Source organism: Ceratotherium simum, chromosome 22 (genome assembly GCF_057802395.1).
Source record: "Ceratotherium simum simum isolate JZ-2026a chromosome 22, ASM5780239v1, whole genome shotgun sequence".
NCBI lineage: Eukaryota > Metazoa > Chordata > Mammalia > Perissodactyla > Rhinocerotidae > Ceratotherium > Ceratotherium simum.
The window spans coordinates 45,227,820-45,248,689 of NC_141921.1; the positions used below are offsets into that span (position 1 = coordinate 45,227,820).

General features: G+C 42.7%; 1 protein-coding gene across 2 annotated transcripts in view; it reads right to left on the minus strand.

Moving 5' to 3' along the window:
* The window catches only part of CAMTA1 (calmodulin binding transcription activator 1), an 868,791-nt gene that overhangs the window by 28,027 nt on the left and 819,894 nt on the right, over positions 1 to 20,870 (minus strand). For both annotated transcript variants that reach the window (XM_087446886.1, XM_087446888.1), the window contains one exon: positions 2,248 to 2,399. In XM_087446886.1, the coding sequence (XP_087303012.1) occupies positions 2,248 to 2,399 (152 nt within the window). The remainder of the gene's footprint in view (positions 1 to 2,247; positions 2,400 to 20,870) is intronic.

Here is a 20,870-nt window from a genome sequence, read left to right on the forward strand (position 1 = left end):
AAACAAAGAGACATCATGAAACAGAGAATAGAAGGTGCTTGGTTCAGCTCGGCAGCACGTACTGCAGTCGTGGCACAAGGTAATTTTCCACAACTCTAAGATCACCCGAGTCTGTCTATCCAGCTGACACTCTGATTATGAACCTCATGCTGATCCATCTCAGGGAAAGCGTATACCGCTAAAAAAAAAAAAAAAGTGGCTCTAGCCTCCCGTTGGAGTCAACACTGCAGGTAATAAGCTGTTGTGAGAGAGCCAAGCAGGGCAGCTCTCCTAGTCCTTCCATCCGGGGACCTGGACCTGGACTCCCTTGTTCCTTCTTAAGGAGGATGAAGTCACTTAGATGGGATTTTTTTTTCCCTAAAAAAAATCCAGTAATAATCCAGTCCTTTGGGGAAAGCATTAGAGATCTTGAAATTTAAGTGTCATTAATAACAATAGAGGCACACAGGGAAGAGAAATTCACTAATTTTAACCACATGGCTTTCTTCCCTTGATTCAGTTGTAAAGGAGGAAAAATAAAATCAAAGTAACCTCAACAGCTTATCTGAGTCTCCGTGACAGCCGTTTTATGTTTAATACTTCCCCCAAATAAACGACCCTTCTAGATTAATTCTCGTCTCTGGGATTATTTTAAATTATATTATTTTCCAGTAATAAACCCCATAAAATTCAATTACTACAGAAATATTGTTGCTCCTCATTGTTTTTTATTTTTAAATCTGGAAAAAAATGCCTGGAAAAATAACAAGGCAGATGATGGATATAATGTCATCCTCACTAGAGCTGTCAAAACATCTTAAAGGAGCACAGCTGGGTGATCCCAACCTGCAGGAGAATGACCTTCACCCAAAGGCCCACGCAGAGCCACTCTGTAAACACCAAACACATATTCACGAGCACACGGAAGTCACTGGGTTGTGAACGAAGAGGGAATTTTTTTGTATTAACAAAAACAGCCACATATCTATTACGTCAGGTGGACACATTTATGGAAGCCAACTTAAATTGATGAAAGAGTATTCAACAGTAGTTAACATGGGATCGGATGATAATAGGCCAGCTGCTGTATGGCTGAGCAGTAAGATGACATTATATTCCATTCCCTTATGCAAACTTCCTTGGTAAAAGGAAAAGAGTTTCATGGGTTATCTCTTATCTTAGCCATGAGATACATTAAACAATGATTACTTCTTTTATAAAACGTAGTAGGATCAGGTGAAAAAGAAGCCTAGCTTAGCCTTAATGATATTTTACTGTGTGCCAAGTCTTTCCTTTTCCATTGATTTCTGAAGACAGGGGAGAAATCAGAATAAAATTCACGGAAAAAGGGGATTAGTTTCTTGGGTGTGGTATATGATGCTTTGTTTTTGCCTATTATTATTATAAAAATATTACCTGATATTTACAAGGACCATAAAATTCAAAATGTTCACGTATAAAACGTAACTGTTCAAAAGAAATCATCATTCATCTTGAAGAGAAAGAGGGGGAATTATTTGAGGTTTTTAGGCAGCAACTCAGTAGTGGGGGTAAGAGACACTATCGGTCCCTTTAAATTTATTTCTAGAGTCTCCTGAAAAATAATTTCTGCCTAGGAGATTTTCTCAAAACAAAGCTCCTAAATGAAATTTATATAAAGCCTTCAAGACTAATGGGAATGTAAAACAATATTTGGCAGTTTCCCTGTACTTGGCAAATTCTTCATGGAATTTATGAAAAACCATAAGATGGTAGAATGCATAATGTTGTTCTACACTGAAGAATTACAGAGACAGTTTCTCTGGGCCCTTTTCATATTGATCTTCTTGAGTTCAGAAAAGGCTTATGAATTACTGAATTCAATTAAGTTTTATATTTATACTTAAGATAGAGATAAAAAATGAAATACAAAATAGATTCTAACTGAACTCTGAGCCCCAGCAGATCCGAGTCACCACTTGGCTTCTGTGTTTTAACTGGATGCCCTCAACTCCCACTGGCAAGGAACAGCAGTGAATTCTCAGATCAGTGACAATGACTTCAGGCTTAGGGAGGAGAACAACTGAGAAGCCCCACATGCCAAGGCTTCTCCCATTTCACATGGATGTTAATACTTAAGAGCACAGGTAGAAGGAAGCACTCCCTTGGCCTTTTGTCTCATCCAGAAATAATACCAGCAGTAGCAGAGAAGAGACCTGGGACCAAGTGCCTCGGCAATCAATAAAACACGAAACATGAGGAAAGGTGACGGTCAACACAGACTCGTACCTGGGCTTGGCCTCCTCCGCTCCCACTCCCGCTGCCCCCTCCACCGCCGCCTCCTCCGCTGCCCTGCTTGTGCTGCTGGGACCCCGTCATCTCAGCCATCCTCCTTTCCATCTGCTCCAGTCGCTCGAGGATGGACATCCTGAACTGGTTATCTAGGGCAGAACAGGCGTAAGAGTGAGGTTGTGCTCGGAAGAAGGGCAGTGAACACGTGGCCTATTCAGAGGACTGCCATCAACTTAACCAAATCACAGGGTTGTCCCGGCCAGACTTCCCCTGCATGGTAGTGAGTCTGAAACCTCACACAAGACCGCAGCGTGCACAGTAGCCCAAAGTTCTCAGCTAAAGCAAAAGAAAATCCCGTTATGTCAGAGTCCTGGTTTCAGGTTCCTGGTACCCCATTTCTTTGTCAAATGCCCCAGTGGAAACTTTGAAGAGATCTGGTAGATAGGCCCCTAGAGCAAACAAATGAGATGAATACAATTTAATTTCAATCAGTGGAAGAAAGCAATTATTGTGGGAAAGAAGGATATACATATATATATATATATTTTTTTAAGTAGTATTTGTTTTACCCCCAAACACTGAAAAGAAGAAGATTTTATTTCTTCATCCAGGCTCTACCTTTTACAATTTCTTTTAGGAATTGTGTCACGCACTGCCTGAGACCCTTACATATTTGTTTTCACATGTGTGTCAGGCTTTCCGGAGACGAACACCACTAGGCGCTTCAGCTGTGCATAATGAACACCAGGGCGCTGCCGCTGGAGGCAGGGGCGTAACCCGGAGGGGAGTCCGTGACCCTGTGCTGCTTCACTGCGGCAGAACCTCTCTCTTCCCACATTCAGGCGCTAACACCACGTGTGTGCATGCACACACTATGTTAGAGTTGGCTTACATATCTGCGCTGTTTTAAAAAAGGAGCTAAACTCATTATTAAAATCATTAGCACCTATATTCATTCAACAGATTTTAAATAACACTGTGCCAGATATTTAACAGGGAACAGGACAGAAAAGGCCTCTTCCTGCTCCAGTAAGGGAGCAAGCAGGATAACATGGTAAGGAGTGATGGGGTGCAGGTAGAATCTAGATAAGTCAGGAACGGTGACACTTGAGTTTGACCAGAATGATGAGAAGGAGCCAGACCTGCCAAGAGCTGGGGTGAGGTAACAGCACATACAAAGGCCCTGAGGCAGGGCATTCAAGGAGAAGCCATGTGGCTGGACCACAGCAGGGAGGAGAGCAGAAGATGATGGTGGAGACGTGGCCAAGGACTAGATAGTAAACAGTTGTTAAGAACCCTGGCTCTGCCATAGAATACTTGTAAAAGCTTTGGTGCCTCACTTTCCTCAGCTCTTAATGGGGATAGTAATTGTGCTTACCTCAGATGGTTGCTGTGACAATTAAATGAATATATGTGAATGCTCATAACATGGTAAGTTCCAGATAAGGGTGCTAGCCATCACCATCTTCAGGCAAATGAATTAAATGTTGTTAGAAATTGATTGAGGGCTGGCCCCATGACTTAGTGGTTAAGTGTGTGCACTCTGCTACTGGAGGCCCGGGTTCGGATCCCGGGCGAGCACCAACACACCGCTTCTCCAGACATGCTGAGGCCACGTCCCACGTACAGCAATTAGAAGGATGTGCAGCTATGACATACAACTATCTACTGGGGCTTTGGGGGAAAAAAAAAAAGGAGGAGGATTGGCAATAGATGTTAGCTCAGAGCCGGTCTTCCTCAGCAAAAAGAGGAGGATTGGCATGGATGTTAGCTCAGGGCTGATCTTCCTCACCAAAAAAATAAATAAATAAATAAAACTATTTAAAAAAAAAAAAGAAATTGATTGAACAGCTGTGACAACATCTCTCTCCCTTAAATTGCTAATGGCATAACTATTTTCAAAATACAGCCATCTGAATCATAAAAAGGAATAACTCAGAAAAGAAATATTTTATCAGCATTCCTTGCCATCCTGACTATAAATCCCGATACCAGTAAGCAAAGCTTACTGACTCTACATGGGACAAAACAATGGGCAGAGTTAACACTTACAGAATGCTTCCCACATGCCAGGCACAGTTTTAATCCCTTTACAAATATTAACTCATCTACTCGTCACAACCATCGGGTGAGGTAGGTACTGTTAATATCCTCATTTTGCAGATGAGAAAACCGAGGAACGAGAAGATAACTAATCCATCTGGTTCTCGGACCTGGAGCATAACCACAACAGGAAGGAAAAGTTATGGCAAGAGAAGATGCACAAGAATCAGATAGTCTTACCCTAGGGAATATAACTCTTCTCTTAGAGTAAAAAGATAGTAAATACCTGTTTCATATGAAAATTTTCAATGCTGAACGTCAAATTGATTTCCTTTTACCAAACCACAAAAGCAAGAGGAAGACTGCTTTTCAAGAATTGTGGTATTATATTCTAATAAGCTATTTCCGGGAACAACACTAAAAGAAAAATCTTTCCCCTTTTAAAGTGAAAGATAACATCTGTGTTCCAATCTCACACATCCAGAGAGACATGACAAACTCTGAGCACACTGCTAAGCATCTCAGTGGCACAGTCCCCAGTGAGGCAGTAACCCTGAATCTGCATGTGATAAACTGTACACGGCCGTCGCCACCCTGGGACCACTGATGGAAAACACAAAATGACGTCCAAGGTGGTGCTAGAATCCTACTCCACGCCTCTGCATTAGAAAATGGAAACTTTGCAGAATGCAGAACTCCTCCATTTGGGGCCAAGTGAAGACTAAGAATTTTCCCTTTCAGTTAGAGTTCAATTCCAAGCAGAAAGGCAGTTATCCTTTGTGGTGCTTTATAAGCTCTCCCTGCTTATTCCCAACCATGCTAGCCAGAAACCATTCCTCTCTGAGTCTACTCAGAGACACTCATGCACGCCACTGAAATGGCTTAAGCCTCTGTAGCCATCTACTGATTATCTCTTCTGCGAGCCTACAAATCTTGCATCGATTACGTGTTCAGAATCCATTTCTGTTTCAGAGCATGGTTTGCACTTGTTTGGAGCCCGGAGGCCAAGATTAACATTCCACGTCAGGCAAAGGGGCAGAAGGGCACAGAGAGCGCTGCCCAGCTGCGGCCAGCCCCAGGGAGTGCTGGGGCGCCTGCCCCGCCGCCTGTCCCTGCCGGGGGCGGCTCTGGGCTGGCAGTGCTGCAGTGCAGTCCGTCTGTCATCCCCGCCCATCCCCCTGCCGAGAGTGGACACTGCAGAGACAGACCCTCCCTGAACACCACGGAGCCAGGCCCTGCCCACGGCATTGCCAGGTCAAAACCCTCTGACAGTCACAATGACCCCATGGTCTGCACAGACGTTCCTGACTCTTGTTCCCGGCTGGGCGTGTGTTCAGCGCCATGCCCACCGCTAACCATGCAGTTAGCTCTTTCACATTATTAAGCTGCTCTGAGAAGCACTTCATGAAGATACTCAGAAGCAATTATTTGCCTCTTAACAAAATTACATCATGCATAATGGCATCTCTGAGCCTCTCAACTCCAAAGGAAGAAGGTAGTGATCATTAAAATAAGAAACAATCTCAAATGGAAATGACTGAGCCACACCCAGAGAGCGCAGGTCTGTGGCACTGTGCTGCCCGAGAACCAGAGACCTTCTGGGCCCACTTCCTTCCCTCTGAGCAGGGCCAGGGCACAGCACCCCATCTGGAAGGCTGACTCAGATAGATAAGCTGATGGTCTTCACCATTCCATTACTGGCAAGTCAAAAGCAACAACTTTATGCTTGTTTTGGTTTTACAGTTTTATTATGATAATTAAAACATTATTGTAAACTACTTGGCAAATTCGGAGCTATATATTGCCTTAGTTGTATATTGTGTGTGATTATGGTATAAAGGGAATATAATTACTTAGAAGCAAAAATTTCTTCTGATTACATCTGAGTAAAAAAGTACAATTAAAGATTCATTTATTCATGCACAAATATTTACTGAGCACCTAACATGCCCCAGGCACTGGCGGGAGGGTGCCTTGAACATTAGTGAAGATGTCCCTGCCCTCATTTGTTGACCAACAAATAATTTCTGCAGCCTGAATGGGACTGGATCTTTAAATTAACACGCTGAGGGTTAGACGGGGAGAAGAGAGAAAACAAATCATGTGTAGATCTAGAGGGCTGATGAATTTGGCCCCGGTTCTCATCCACGATGTTTCAAACAAAGCCAACAGTGACTCAGCTTTGAGGGATTCCGAGCTCCACACCTTAGGACAGTGGACAGCGTGAGTGAAGCACTGAGCTACTCCATCGTGAGAACAGGCCTGCACAGAAAGCACGCCGAGCATGCACGTTTCCACGAGCACATGGGACTCCCGAGGTCCCAGCTCAGAAAGCCAGCTGCGCTAGCTCCAGCTCCCGCCTGGTAGCTCCTAGCTTTTGGTTCTTGTCTAGAAGTAAAAGGCTGTATCTGTCTCACCAAAAGAACAAATTACGGCTTGTACAAAAAGGTTCTTCCGCTCTTAACCCCCCGGGATAACTCACCTTATAACCCCTGGCTCTGAAGCCTGGGGCAAGGTGAGCTCTGAATATCACCTTACTTCTCCTTCGTAGAACCTCTGGATGTGTGTCTGGGTGTCCCTTCTGGGACAGAGGGCCTGTGTGCCCCATCCATCGTGCTCGTCCCCTGCTGCAGGCGGTGTGCCGCCGGGATGGGAGGCTTCTGCTCCTCCCAGTGGTTCTCAGACTGTAGTGGGCACCAGAATCACCGGGAGGGCTTCATTTCAAGAACCACTGCTCTAAGCCTCCTTCCACCAGACTGAATCCTCTCTTCACCAGAGCGCTTGGTAAAGAATGATCCAAGAACGACCTGCTCGAGCAGAAGCCAACATGGACACACGAGACATTGCCTCAAGTGAGTCACGCCAGGTCCGTCCACACTAGCTCTGTCCACGATACCGGATGCACATTTTCTTTTCAAGCACACAATCCAGATCGGATAATACATGAAAACTATTTAAAATCCACCATCTGCACTGCTCTCTGCAACCAATCAAGCACTACCCTAGCATTCTCATCAAACCTGACCTCTTTACTGCTTTCTGCTTCTCTTAGTGGACTACATGGGGCGTCTGCCCAGGGGTCTCTCTTCGCCCCTTGCTTTTCTCCAAAGCAGTCTATGTACTTGCACGGTTTCAGGGAACGAGGACGTTCAACTCTCAAGCAGCAATTCCTTCCCACGACGTTCAAAACACACGCACATACATACCTGTACCCTAGACAAAAAGTAAATAATTCCGATGGCTTTGCAGCGAGTCTGGCTCGTGATTCATTCGAAGTGTCTTCACCAGCCTGTTCTACCTGCACCCGCTTTTAGTGGAAGCAGCATGTCTAGGCAGCTATGGCAGAGTGGACAGAACTCTGGAGTAGACATAAGAGCTCTAGGTTTAATCCTGTCACTGTGTGACTTCGGAAAAATAGTGACCACTTTGCACAATTTTCCAATCTGTAAAATGGGACTATCACTATCTATCTTACTGTTGTTTGTGAAGATGAGATAAACTAACATGTGAAATCTTTTTAGGTGGTAAGTCTCTCTTAAGTCTGAGCTATTATTGAACTGGGGCCTCCTACCCAGTCATAACTATGGAGGTATTTTTTTAAAAATAAAATTTTAGGGGCCAGCCCCATGGCCTAGTGGTTAAGTTCAGTGCACTCCACTTCAGTGGCCTGGGTTCATTTTCCGGGCGTGGACCTACACCACTCATTAGTGGCCATGCTGTGGTGGCAACCCACGTACAAAATAGAGGAAGACTGGCACAGATGTTAGTTCAGGGTGAATCTTCCTCAGCAAAAATAAATCAATAAAATAAATGAATAAATAAAATTTTTAAAAACTTTGAATTATTTTAGGTTTACAAATGCAAAGATAGTAGAGTTTCCATAAACCCTTCACCCAGTTTCCCCTAATATTAACACCTTATATTACCATGGTGCATTTGTCAAAATTCAGAAACTAACATTAGTATATCACTACTATTAACTACATTACAGTATAGACTCGAATTAGATTGCATCATAAGAACTGAAATAAAAATAGCCTAAAATAATCCTCATGTTTAAGAGACACATTTTGGAGCGAAAAATTTTGTTGCCCTTCAGTACACTCTATGATTTTCACACAAGGACGGAATCACCTAACGATGCATTTCTCAGAACGTATCCCCGTCGTTAAGCAATGCATGACTGTGTTTTTCTCTTTCCATCCTCTGTTCTTTGGAAGTAAGTCACTAAGTTCAGCCCATACTCAAGTGGAGGGAATTAGCTCCCCCTCATGGACGGGGGAGTATCCACATATATTATTTGGAGTCTTCCTGTTCTCCTATAAGGAAGATTTGTTCTTCTCGATCATTTATTTATACCAGTATAAACTTATGTATATTTATTTTACTCTTTGGTCATAATCTCATACCACATTAGTTTATTGCTCAAATTGTTCTCTGGCCACTGGGAGTGCTTTCAGGCTGGCTCCTGTGTCCCCTTGACATGCCCTTTGCCTTTTCCTTCTTTTTGGAGCACTTCCTTACTTTCTGGCATTACCAGATGTGCTAGGTTCATCTTTTATTTTCCTGGTCCCAGCCCTAGAATCAGCAGTTTCTCTAAGGAGCCCTGGTTCCTTTTATTGGAGAATGAAATAAATAAATTTATTTGTTTGTTTGTTTGTTTGTTTGTTTATTTATTTATTTATTTATTTATTTAGTGAGGAAGATCAGCCCTGAGCTAACATCCATGCTAATCCCTTTTTTTTTTTTTCGCTGAGGAAGACCGGCTCTGAGCTAACATCTATTGCCAATCCTCCTCCTTTTTTTTTCCCCCCAAAGCCCCAGTAGATAGTTGTATGTCATAGTTGCACATCCATCTAGTTGCTGTATGTGGGACGCGGCCTCAGCATGGCCGGAGAAGCGGTGGGTCGGTGCGCGCCTGGGATCCAAACCCAGTCTGCTAGTAGCAGAGCGCATGCACTTAACTGCTAAGCCACGGGGCCGGCCCAGGAAAATGAAATTTAGAAACCAAGATCTGGGTGCTGAGTGTGCTCATTGCTGCTGGGGTGTCACTGCTTCTAGGCCCTTTCAGTGGACAGAGCTGGGAAATATATGTAAGTATAATAATCCATGTATGCACACATATCTCTAATTATTTCTGTATCTATCTGTATATATAGTCATGTGGCACATAACGATGTTTCAGTCAACAATGAACTGCATATATGACAGTGGTCCCATAAGATTAGTACTGTATAGCCTAGGTGTGTACCAGGCTGTATCATCTAGGTTTGTGTAAGTACACTCTATGATGCTCACACAACCACAAAATCACCTAACAACGCATTTCTCAGAACGTATCCCTGTCACTAAGCAATGCATGACTGTATGTTAAAATAAACCTAAGTTCATACTGATGCCTCCAACTCTAACACAGCACTGCAGTGTCCATCCCAGCCTTCTAGGGGGCATATGCTCATTATCCCAGAATAGCTTTAAGTGTTACAAAGACCAAGAAGACGACGAAAAGACATTTCCAGCCAATAGCTGGCCAAGAGTCAATGAATGGGTTAGCTGGTGCTTCACATCCCCTTTTCCTTTGCTGGGTTCACCCTGTCCCAGCCTCTCCTTGAGGGCTGTTATGAAAAGTGTCACATAGCACAGTGGCAGCCATGGGTCATCTTTTCATCTCTCTTTGATAGGGATTCATAACCCTCAAAGGGACTCATTTAAAAATGTCCCAAATTAATATTTACCTAAAACTCTAAAATCCCTAAGCAATACCAAAGTTTTAAAGACAGAGAAGATTTTATGAAGTCAGACGCCCACAGTATGTTCTAAATTTAGAAAGTTTGGGATTTGCTGCTGTCAAAGTGGAGAATCCCAAGTATTTTGGCATCTGATGTAAGACAGTGTCTACATCAGGAAACCAACTACTAGCCAGACCTCTCAGGACTCCGCTGCACCCACTGTTTCCTCTAGATTATGCACAACTCACTTGAACTCTTGGAGCCGAATTAATTTTTATGGCTGTACTGAGCAATACAACATGAGGCAGTTTCTCACTTAGATCAGATACAGATCTTCCTCAATTTACGACGGGGTTACATCCCGAAGAACCCCCTGTAAACTGAAAATATTGTAAGCTGAAAATGCATTTAATCCACCTAATCTACCAGACATCATAGCTTAGCCTCATCACCTTAAACGTGCTCAGACCACTTATATTAGCCTACGGTTGAGCAAAATCATCTCACACAAAGCCTATTCTACAATAAAGTGTTGAATATCTCATGTAATTGACTGAATACTGTACTGGAAGTGAGAAACACAATGGGTGTAAGTGTATCGGTTGTTCACCCTCGTGATTACATGGCTGACTGGGAGCCGTGGCTCGCTGCCGCCCCCCAGCATCACGAGAAAGGATCCTACTGCGCATCGCTGGGCTGGGAAAAGACTAAGGTTCAAAATTCGAAGTATGGTTTCTACTGAACGTGTATCGCTATATCTTTGTAAAGTCAAAAAATCATAAGTTGAACCATTGTAAGTCAGGGACCATCTATAATCTAGTTTAAAAAACCTTAAATCCCTCCCCTATGACCTACAAAATAAAATTTAAACTCTTTGGTGTGGCATGGAATGCTCTTTATGAACTGTGTGGCTACTTTTTAGGGGTTCTCTCATCACTCCCTGTTCTCCAAATCCACTAGGAATTTCACAAACCTTTGGGCCTTTGGTGATGCCAACCTTTCCCATATATGCTTGGTGAATTTCTTATTCTTCAGAGTGTGGCTCAAACGTCACTTCAGTATTATCAGTAATAGCAGCCACTGAGGTACAACTGGGCATCTACAGTAGGCCATTCTACATGTATTATTTCTAATCCTCAAAATAACTCTGAAAGAAAGATTTTCCTCTTCATTTTACAGATGAGGAAGTCGAAGCTCAGAATATATGTTACTTACCCAAGGTCATACCACTTACAAGCATCAGGGCAGGGATCTGAACACATGGTAGGCTCAGATCCATGTTCTTTCCACCATGCCGGGTAAACCTTCATGTCCTGCCATGTGTCCCAATAGTACTTAGCAAATGAATGTGTAGTTATTTTCCTACATGTGTCATTTCTATTAGAGTGAGCTTGTGAAAGCAGGGACCTTGTTTCATTTCCCTGGCAAAGATACAGACAGCTCGATCAATGGAAAGGAATATTATTTTCTAATCTAAGCTTCTTCTGGAAGCCAATTTATTGATGAGGTCATCTGAACTCTGGGGTGAGGGCTCTCAGGGGTCTCTGTGATCTGCAGTGGGCTCCAGGTGACTACACACCAAGTAGAAGTTTTATCACTGATTCCAGTGGGCAGAGAGAGTGGTCAAAATGAGTAAAACCCAACGAAGCTGACCTGACAGCATGTGAGGAAGCTCTCTGAGCTTCTTTGGCTGGCTGCCATCTCCCTTCAGCTCAGGTAAGGAAATTATGTAACTACAGTGTGTTGCTGTAAGAAAAGGGGAGGCGTATCTGACTTCTTCACAAAAACTGGAATTTTACAGTAATGTCACTCTCTGTGTCCACTGAGCTTCACATTAAAAAGACGGATTCCTACCCTTTAGATATTCCCACTTTTCTCTGGCAAAATGGAATATTTGGAACACAAATGGCTGGGAGCACACATTAATGAAAGGAGCGCCTATAATTAGTCACAAAAGTGCTTAACAAGCCAGTCGGGTTAAGTTGTTGTATAAACACGCAAGTTTTTTTTTTTTTTGAGGAAGAGTGGCCCTGAGCTAACGTCTGTTGCCAATCTTTCCTTTTTTTTTTTTTTTCTTTTCTCCCCAAAGCCCTGGTACATAGTTGCATATCCTAGTTGTAGGCCCTTCTAGTTCCATGTGGGATGCCGCCTCAGCATGGCTTGATGAGTGGTGAGTAGGTACGAGCCCAGGGCCGCCAAAGTGGAGCGCACGAACTTAACCGCTATGCCACTGGGCCGGCCCGAAACATGAAATTTTGATTTGTGTTAAACAAAAGAAACATTTTCTAGAACAGCCTCAGGAAGTGTGCATGGAATTGAATGCCTGAAAATCGGCTCATGAATAAAATCTGCAAACACGAGAACTTGTTATTACAATCACTTGGTCTGAGCTGCCTAAGGTCTTGCTGCCAGAGTAGAAGAAAAAGTTTTGCCTTGGCAGGTAAGTGAATGAAGGAGCGATCGTCAAATACCATCTGCTATTTTAAAACACGTTATTTGTGGCTCAAGTGCACATGTGCCTCCTGTCGCTATTTGGATGGCACTGAGAGGCCATCTCTCATTCCATTTACAGCCCTGGGCTGCGCTGGCAAGAGGAGCTGATGAACCAAAGGAGGCATGACTTGAACTATTTCTGTCGAGAACTGTAATTGCTGCTTAGGATGTCTCCTCAATTTTTTAGGAAGCTCGGAAAGACAGGGAAAATGAAGTCACTTAATTCCTTCCCAGAATAAATGGGGCCACTAGAGTACATTAAGCTGCTCCTCCCAGCAAGCCATTTAAGATGTCCAAGTGCAGACGAAAGGGTAAGGGCCAGACGGAGATAAGGCACAAGCTGTACCACTCTGATTTTCCAAAGCAATGGCTAAATTTAGCCTTAGAAAAAACTGCCATCCTCCACTTTTTAAAAACTCCTCAACTCTAGGTACCAAAACACTGGAAATGGAAATTAGCAATTCTTCTTCAACTTTTTTCATCTGCAGTGATTTTGGTTTCATATTTCTTTTCCTTGGTCTGTGTTCCACGCTATTTACAAATTCAGAGTCTTAGGCACGTCAGGAGAAATCATTTAGGATGCTGCTGGAACAACCGACCAGCAGCGATTAGGAGACAAAACGTCACAAGGGCAGCAAAGCAAATCCACGATTATTCTTCATTTGAAATCTTTCAATACTAGAGGTCGAGGCACAGGAGGGCAAACACGTCAAACCTATTCTCCAGGGACACTAAGGTTTAGCGGAACCCCCGAGGAGCTCCCCTCTGTCGCAACAGGGCATGAAGTTTGCAAGAGCACCCCAGATTACCCAGGAGCCAACATTGCTGTCCACACAGTGGCAAATCCAACGGGGGTTAAAGGCAGTAAAACTGCAGCTAAGTAGCGTGAGAGAAAAGGAAATTAGGAAATCTGACACAGGTGCTATACCCACTTTTCTATCGTTTACAAAACAGTAGAACAATTGCAGTTTGCTAACTTTTCAAAAAGCAACACATTTGGTGGACACTGCCTCAATACACAGCGAAAACGAGAACCGCCGTAAGCACGAACTGAGACGTTCTAAAGCAGTGAAAAGAACCAAGAGGACTGAGGGAAGCACGTGACCGCTAAGACCAAGGAGGTCTTTCAGGGAGAAAGCGCGGTAATGAGACGTGGAGACAAACAAGGACCTGACCTGGACGTGAAGACGTGAGAGCGGGATGACGTTACAACGGCCGCAGAAAGGAAAATGGAAAATGAACATCCTGACACTTAGCACCTGAAGCTTCCAAGACAGAAACTACGGAAGGCACAGGAATTGTCAGGAGGCAAGAATACATTAATTAACCGCCAGCAGGTTGTTCTGTGGTGCCCAGCTGTAACAAAAAAGCCACTTGAATCCTCTGGGAAGAGCTACGGAGCATCAGGGCCAGAACAGATTCGTGCCGCAAACGTCGACTCGACACCTCTGCCAGGACTCTCCTCCTTAGCACGGGTGCGCCAGGCTCTGGGGTGCAGCGAGGAGCAAGAGAACCCGAGTTGTGGCGGTGGCCACCAGGGATACAAAACCAAAGAAGACACGAGCCTCTATCTCAAGACCCTTGGTCTAATATAAATGAAGGTCGAGAGAAGTTTTGAGAGCTCCGGGGGGCCAGCGACTGCGTTCGTCTGTCCACTGCCACCTTCTCGAGGCCTAGCAGAACGCCTGGCACACAGTAGGCCCTCAATAGTTACTGAGGAAGGAGTTTAATCTCATCTGTTTGAAATATAAAATGTGAATTTCAAGGACAAGGTCAAGGATGATGTAGAACAAAATCTTTGTTCCCATTTGTCATTTCTATGATGCGCTTTTCTCCAGCCAAGTTATTGAGAGCGTTCCTCCCTCCTCACACGGCCACCTCCTACCCCATCCTACCAAACGCAGCAGGGATGAAAACAAACAAAACGTCTCAGTGAGGCTGGTGCATAATAACTCCTTCATTTAGTAGTTTTCAACTTAGAAGTAGTGTTCTCTAACAAGGTTAGGGGGGAGACGATGGGGAGAAAAGTTGAAAATTCAATAAAAAAGAAAACTCTGTTAGTGACATGTGGTACATGGTGCCTGGGGAAAGGATGTTTAAAAAAAAAAAAAAAAAAACCCACCGGCTGCTTCTAGCTAACACTTCTAAACATAATAGATGTTATCTGCCCTGAGTTTCTGGTTTTACTCCAAAACCATGTATCTGGGGCTCTAGTTGGAAGAGTCCTCTGTTTCCAGCGCATTCTCCACCCATTATTTAGAGGTCTGCTGTTGGCAATGCTTCGCTCTCAGAGCCCACTGTAGGGACGCCATCTGCACAGACGTTCCCGTCTTGCTAACTTGTGAAAGTCCAAGACGTTCCAAAGATATGTATTTTTAAAAACACTAGATTCTACATAGAAAGGCTTCAGTTCCAGAACTCAAAAGTTTATTAAATAGAATATTTTTTCACAATAAGATTTTGTAAAAATTTGGAATAAACATAGGTGAAGTCCTTTCCAAATCACTAGACTGAAATGCATATATGTTAAAGGAAATAGTTGTGTTACTTTAAAATATTGGACATATTATAGATAGGTCTTGATAGATAAAATGATTTAAGAATACTATTTTACAATTTATCATGGGCTTTTCTGACAAATAATAGAGAACATTAAAAAAATTCAAGTTACATATTTTTTTTGGTGAGGATTAGCCCTGAGCTAACATCTGTTGCCAACCCTCCTCTTTTTGCTGAGGAGGACTGTCCCTGGGCTAACATCTGTGCCCACCTTCCTCTACTTTATATGTGGGATGCCCGCCACGGCATGGCTTGATAAGCCGTGCATAGGTCCCCGGCTGTGCATAGGTCCCCGGCTGGAATCTGAACCTGAGAACCCCAGGTCGCTGAAGCGGAGCGAGAGAACTTAACCACTATGCTGTTGGGCCAGCCCCCAAGTTACATAATTTTAAACATTTTATTCAAAAATAAAATATTCCTCCAAGGGAGCTACCAGAGTTTTAGGAAATTTTTAACTGTTAAGCTCCTTTTTAGTAGTGTCATGATCCCTGTGAGGATCGTTTTGTGTCCTGGCTCCATATGCCATGTCAGAAGGCACCAGGGCCTGCTCTCCCACGTCCCCACGTGACTCACCGCACACTCTGAGGTTGGGAGGCGGAAACTTAGGTACTACATCCCCCATTAGCACTCCATGAGACCAGAGGAATCTTCAAATTTTAGCAAATGCCAAATCAGTGAGGCCTGAATGAATATATTATTGAGGTTAGCATTCAAACATCCCTTGGATTAGGTGGAAAAGCTAAAAACTTATAGTGCTTTTCACTAAACGTGGATGCAACTTGCTTTCACACAGTTGTGTTGTCCTGTCACGCTATCCTCATGGAAGTCCCCAGATTGGGCTTCTTTATCCATCCCACTCAGCCTGTAGTTGATCTATAGGTTCAGGAAGCAGTTAAATAATGGAGCAACAGGTTAGTAACCAACTCAAACAGCAGTGGGCGCTAACCCTGGGAGCATCCATCGCCAATCCCTAACACAGCCCCAGTCTCCTTTTCTCCTCTCTTCCTCACTTTTCCCAATTTCCCTTCCCTGCCCCAATCCATTCCCCATCAATCTCTTTATTTCCCTCCCTGCCCTCACTTAACTGCTAACAATCTTGGATCCAGGTGTGTCTCTTTGAGGGGGCTGATAAAAATACCTAGGATTACTAACAGATTAGGTAGACCAAGATTCATCAAAAGAAAGAGTAAAGCAAAGCTCAGGTAAATCTGTTATACAGAAACACATACTAAATCGTCCAAAATGGTTAACTGTAAGTCCCAACTTTGGCTGAATTTAGCAAAGCAAGCAAAAAGGGAGGCAATCGGTTTCAGGATCACTCTGTCAGTTGCTTTGGAGAGCACGACTCTTCTTGGCACGAAGATCTGAAAGAAATTTCTCCCGTAGATCCTACTAAGAAAGACACTGTAACATAACAGACTTCAACATCCTTGCAATAAAGGCAACACTGGGTTTAAAATGAATGTTTATTACCATTTGGTATTAAGGAACACTGAAGCACCATTTCATGAAAGCAAGTCAACAAAGGTCCAGTGTGGGCCAGCCTCATAGCCCTCCGATGATTTGGTTAAAGTCAAGGTAAATTACACCCATCAGAAGAACACGTATCCGTTATTTACTGCTTACTCTTTCCTGAACAATATCTTATGATCCTGATTTTTAAATCTAAAAGTAGGTGAGCTGAATATTTTAAATGTCTTGAGGGAAAAGCGTTCTATATTTAGTTGGTTTTTAGTTGTTTATCATTAAGTAACTGTCAATGGATTTCTCTTCTACAGGTCAGTGGCCCTTATCTTTTAAAAAGTCTCTTTACTACACTGAAATAACATGTTTTCTTCCTCTTTGTTTGAGAATAAATGTATCTGGAGTTTGGCAATAAGGCAGTGTCCTGCATAGGTAATTTCTTTCCACAATTTTTGATGGAAAGAGAGTAGCTACCAATTTTTTAATCTTCTTGACAATAAACACAATAATCAAGTGATTAGTTGGCCCCCTGTTTACAACTTGGCCCGTTCAATGTTTTTGAGCAACCCCTGAGTGACCGCCCATCTCTACTGACATATAACCCTATACTGATGTAAAATATACATATGAGAGAAATTTAAGAGAAACTGGACTCAGACTGCCCTTGGTGGAAAAGAACCCATAACAATGATTCTAACTCTTTATGTTCATGGGCTCTTTGTCAGTGATAAAAGCTATCAATACTTTCCTGGAAAAACACATACATATTATATTCAATTTCAGGGAACTCATAGACCCATGGGAGGTCCATGGGTTCCAGGCTCAAAGCATTTTGTGGGATGGTCTACTGAAGCGTTTCCCAAACTACATGCCATAGAACATCTTCCACGAGATGTTGCTCAGTAGACCCTAAAAACAAAATGTGTCCGAGATGTTTTAGAAATACTAGGTTAGGGGCCGGCTCCGTGGCTTAGCGGTTAAGTGCGTGCGCTCTGATGCTGGCGGCCCGGGTTCGGATCCCGGGAGCGCCCCGAGGCACCACTTCTCCGTGCAACGCGAGGCCGAGTCCCACGTACAGCAACTAGAAGGATGTGAACCTATGACATGCAACTATCTACTGGGGCTTTGGGGGGAAAAAACTGAATAAATAAAATCTTTAAAAAAAAAAAAAAAAGAAATACTAGGTTAAACACAACTAAATACATTTGCATTTCTTTAATGTACAACTTTTCTAAATCTTAAAATGCTTTCACTATAAATTGCTGGTAGAGAGCTAATGGTAGTAGGTGTGTTTCCTAAACTTATCTGGACTTTTTAGTGGTGGGGGAGCTTCATATAAGCATTTCCTGTAACTAATGTTCCCACAGAAGCGTTTAGGAACTAAAACCAGTCCTCACGAATACCCTGATACAGACAGTCTCTGAGTTAGGAAGTTCCTGTCCACTCTCATTTTCCTTCTTCATTCATTAGGCGGGGGCTCAGGGGCCACTCCTGTCTACCACAGACCCCAATCAGTGATGTGGGTTAACGGTGAATGCACCCAACGACTAGTATGGGAAACTGCTGGACCCAACATCTCTTCCTACCATCTCCTTTCTTCCTTCCTAGTCTCTCCTTCTCTAACTGCTTATGGTTCAGTTAATGCCACTGCAGACAACCTTTGACACATATAACCACCTTTTGAACCCACAGTCTCCTTCCCTTTTTATTGTTCTAACTCAAGACACCTCTCTGAGGTATCCAAATCCAAGGATTTCTCTCTCTCTCTCTTTGTTCCATCTGAGAATAAAAATAAAATTGTAATTATCAGATAATAATGTTAGAATTATGTTATCAATAAACAAATTATTTATTCTCTCTGTTTATTCTTCTAAACAGAGAGCTAGACTTTGTAATTTCAGAGAACCATTTTGAGTTCTACCCTATGAATTAAGAATTTCCACCAAAAAGTTTTCATTTACTGAAGTCATCTTATATATACATTTATTTTTCTTCATGCAACATCAATTAATATGTAAATGTGAGGTACACGATTTCATTTCATCACATAAGTGTATGTTATATATTTACATATTATGTAGATTATGTAGTTCAATGTTTACAGTCTATATGTGATATATACATGCACACACATTAATTATTTTTTTCCTGCAAATGCAGAGTGTCTATTATGGGTTCAAAATGTTTTTGTTCTCAGCTAGCCTAGGTACCTACCTACCATAGTTACATGGTTTATCTGGGAAATACTGTTCAATTGACTTATATGCTTTTAGCACATCACCAGTTTCAGGCTGGGCACTTCCTATTTTTTTACATTATTACATAAAACATCTTTCACACACACAAAAATGCCAGGGGCACTGATGCTGGCTCAAGTAGAATGGCTTCTTTCACTAGAAAAGACAAAAGGATATTTAAGTAAATTCTTTTGTTGATTAATCCAAACTTCATTGTGTAATATTAAGGGCTTGAATCATATTTTCTGAAAATGGTCCTAGGAATTGTTAGTCAGCACCCATTTAAAGGCACTAAAAGGTCATGGGCTGTGGTGTTTCCTGCTCATTTAAAATGGGACTAGAATAAAATCATGGAGTAATCCTTATCACAAGCTTCTGTGGTTTCAGAATGAATGGCGCTTTCTTTAGGAATATGACCATCAAGGGTGAAGATCAAAAAGTATCGGTTCCTTCATGGTATTCCTGCCTAACATCCTTTCTCTCCTCCCTGGCCATGGCATCTTGTTTCTCCTCTGGGAGCTATTTCTGCCCTATGCTCAGTTCAGGTGGCGCTGACCCCAATTCCTGTCTCCACGGGTAGGTGAGCCGGGCCTTGCTGATGAGAGTACTACCTCCCCTTATTCAAGTGAGTGCACACGTGAGTCAATCTGGGCCAATAAGAACAGAACATTTCCTGGAACTACTGGGAAAGAAGCACTGTCTTCCCAGAGATATTTGCTAAATTGGCAAAACAGAAGCCTAGAGCTTTGAGTGGGTCATCTTGCTACCATTTCGGTAACCCCTGCCTGAGAATAAAATCAACACAGAGGAGAGTAGAGCCAGGAGAGGGAGAAAGAGGTTCCTAATGATATCATTTGAGCATCTGGAACCAGCTGTACCTGAAGATAACTCCAAAACTGGACTTCATAAGACTCAATAAATTCCCTTTTTTACATAAGCCAGTTTGAGTTGGAATTCTGTCACTTGCAGCTAAAAGAGGGGTCTAAGGTGAATCTATTAACTGAAATGTGGATCCTTTCACTAAATAAATATTGGGAAAGTTCTGCTTCCACTTACAAATAAAATAATTATGCAATATCATTTAATATACCTTAGTAGTACAAATGTCATTAGAATTTCTCTATAAAACATGGGATAAATTATGGTGGAATTAAGCTGTCATGCTTACTTGAAACATTTCAATTACCCAAAGAAATGAGAAAAATGGGAAAAGGTATACTGAGCTCCAGCCTAACTGGAGACCATCTGTTGTTGAATTATATACCTACAGAAGTATCTTAACTTGTTCAGGCCTTAGGTTACAGCCAAAGTAACTGTTACAACAGGCACTTCCCACAGAAGAGAATCACTATAGAACACCAAGATTTAAAGAGAACTTAGGAATTATCCGGTCCAGGGGCTTTCAATAGTTTTTGACTGTGACCCACAGAAAAATATAGAACCCAGTGTCTACACACACACACACACACACACACACACACACCACACACACCTGAAACAAAAGACTTCCCAAACCGATACTTACCCTTACCATGTGCAGTGCACTCTGATTTTAAAAACTGATGATGTTGCCCACTAAATTAATGAACCACTACTATGGGTTTAGCAAACAGGTAAGGCACTGATCCAGAGATATAGGGTGATTTCCCGGAGATTTCTCATTCACTTAGTGGTAGAGCCGAAACGAAAACCTAGTCCTCATCCTCCTGTAGTATATTAAAGCAAACAGCTGTTACCTATACATATTTCTAGACAGCAACCTTCTGGCCAATCCTAAGAAATCCAGGAAGATGATTCAGGTGTCAGATCTAGCTATCTCATGCTGGTACAGTTTAAGACTTTTAGGACCACTGCATGGCCCTTAATGAAATAAAAATGAAACTTAAATGAAAACCCAAATCCACCAGGGACCTTGAACTGACCAGAACGGAAATCGTGTGGAGTTTGTGCCTAAGTTACTCACAGACAAGACGGAACTGAATGCATAAAATAGGATCAGAGTTAGGTTTGTTTTAGGCTTGAAGGAACACATTACATTCTTCTCGCTCTATCCAAGGAGTGACACCATGCAAATAATCTTTTGGTCATCTAACAG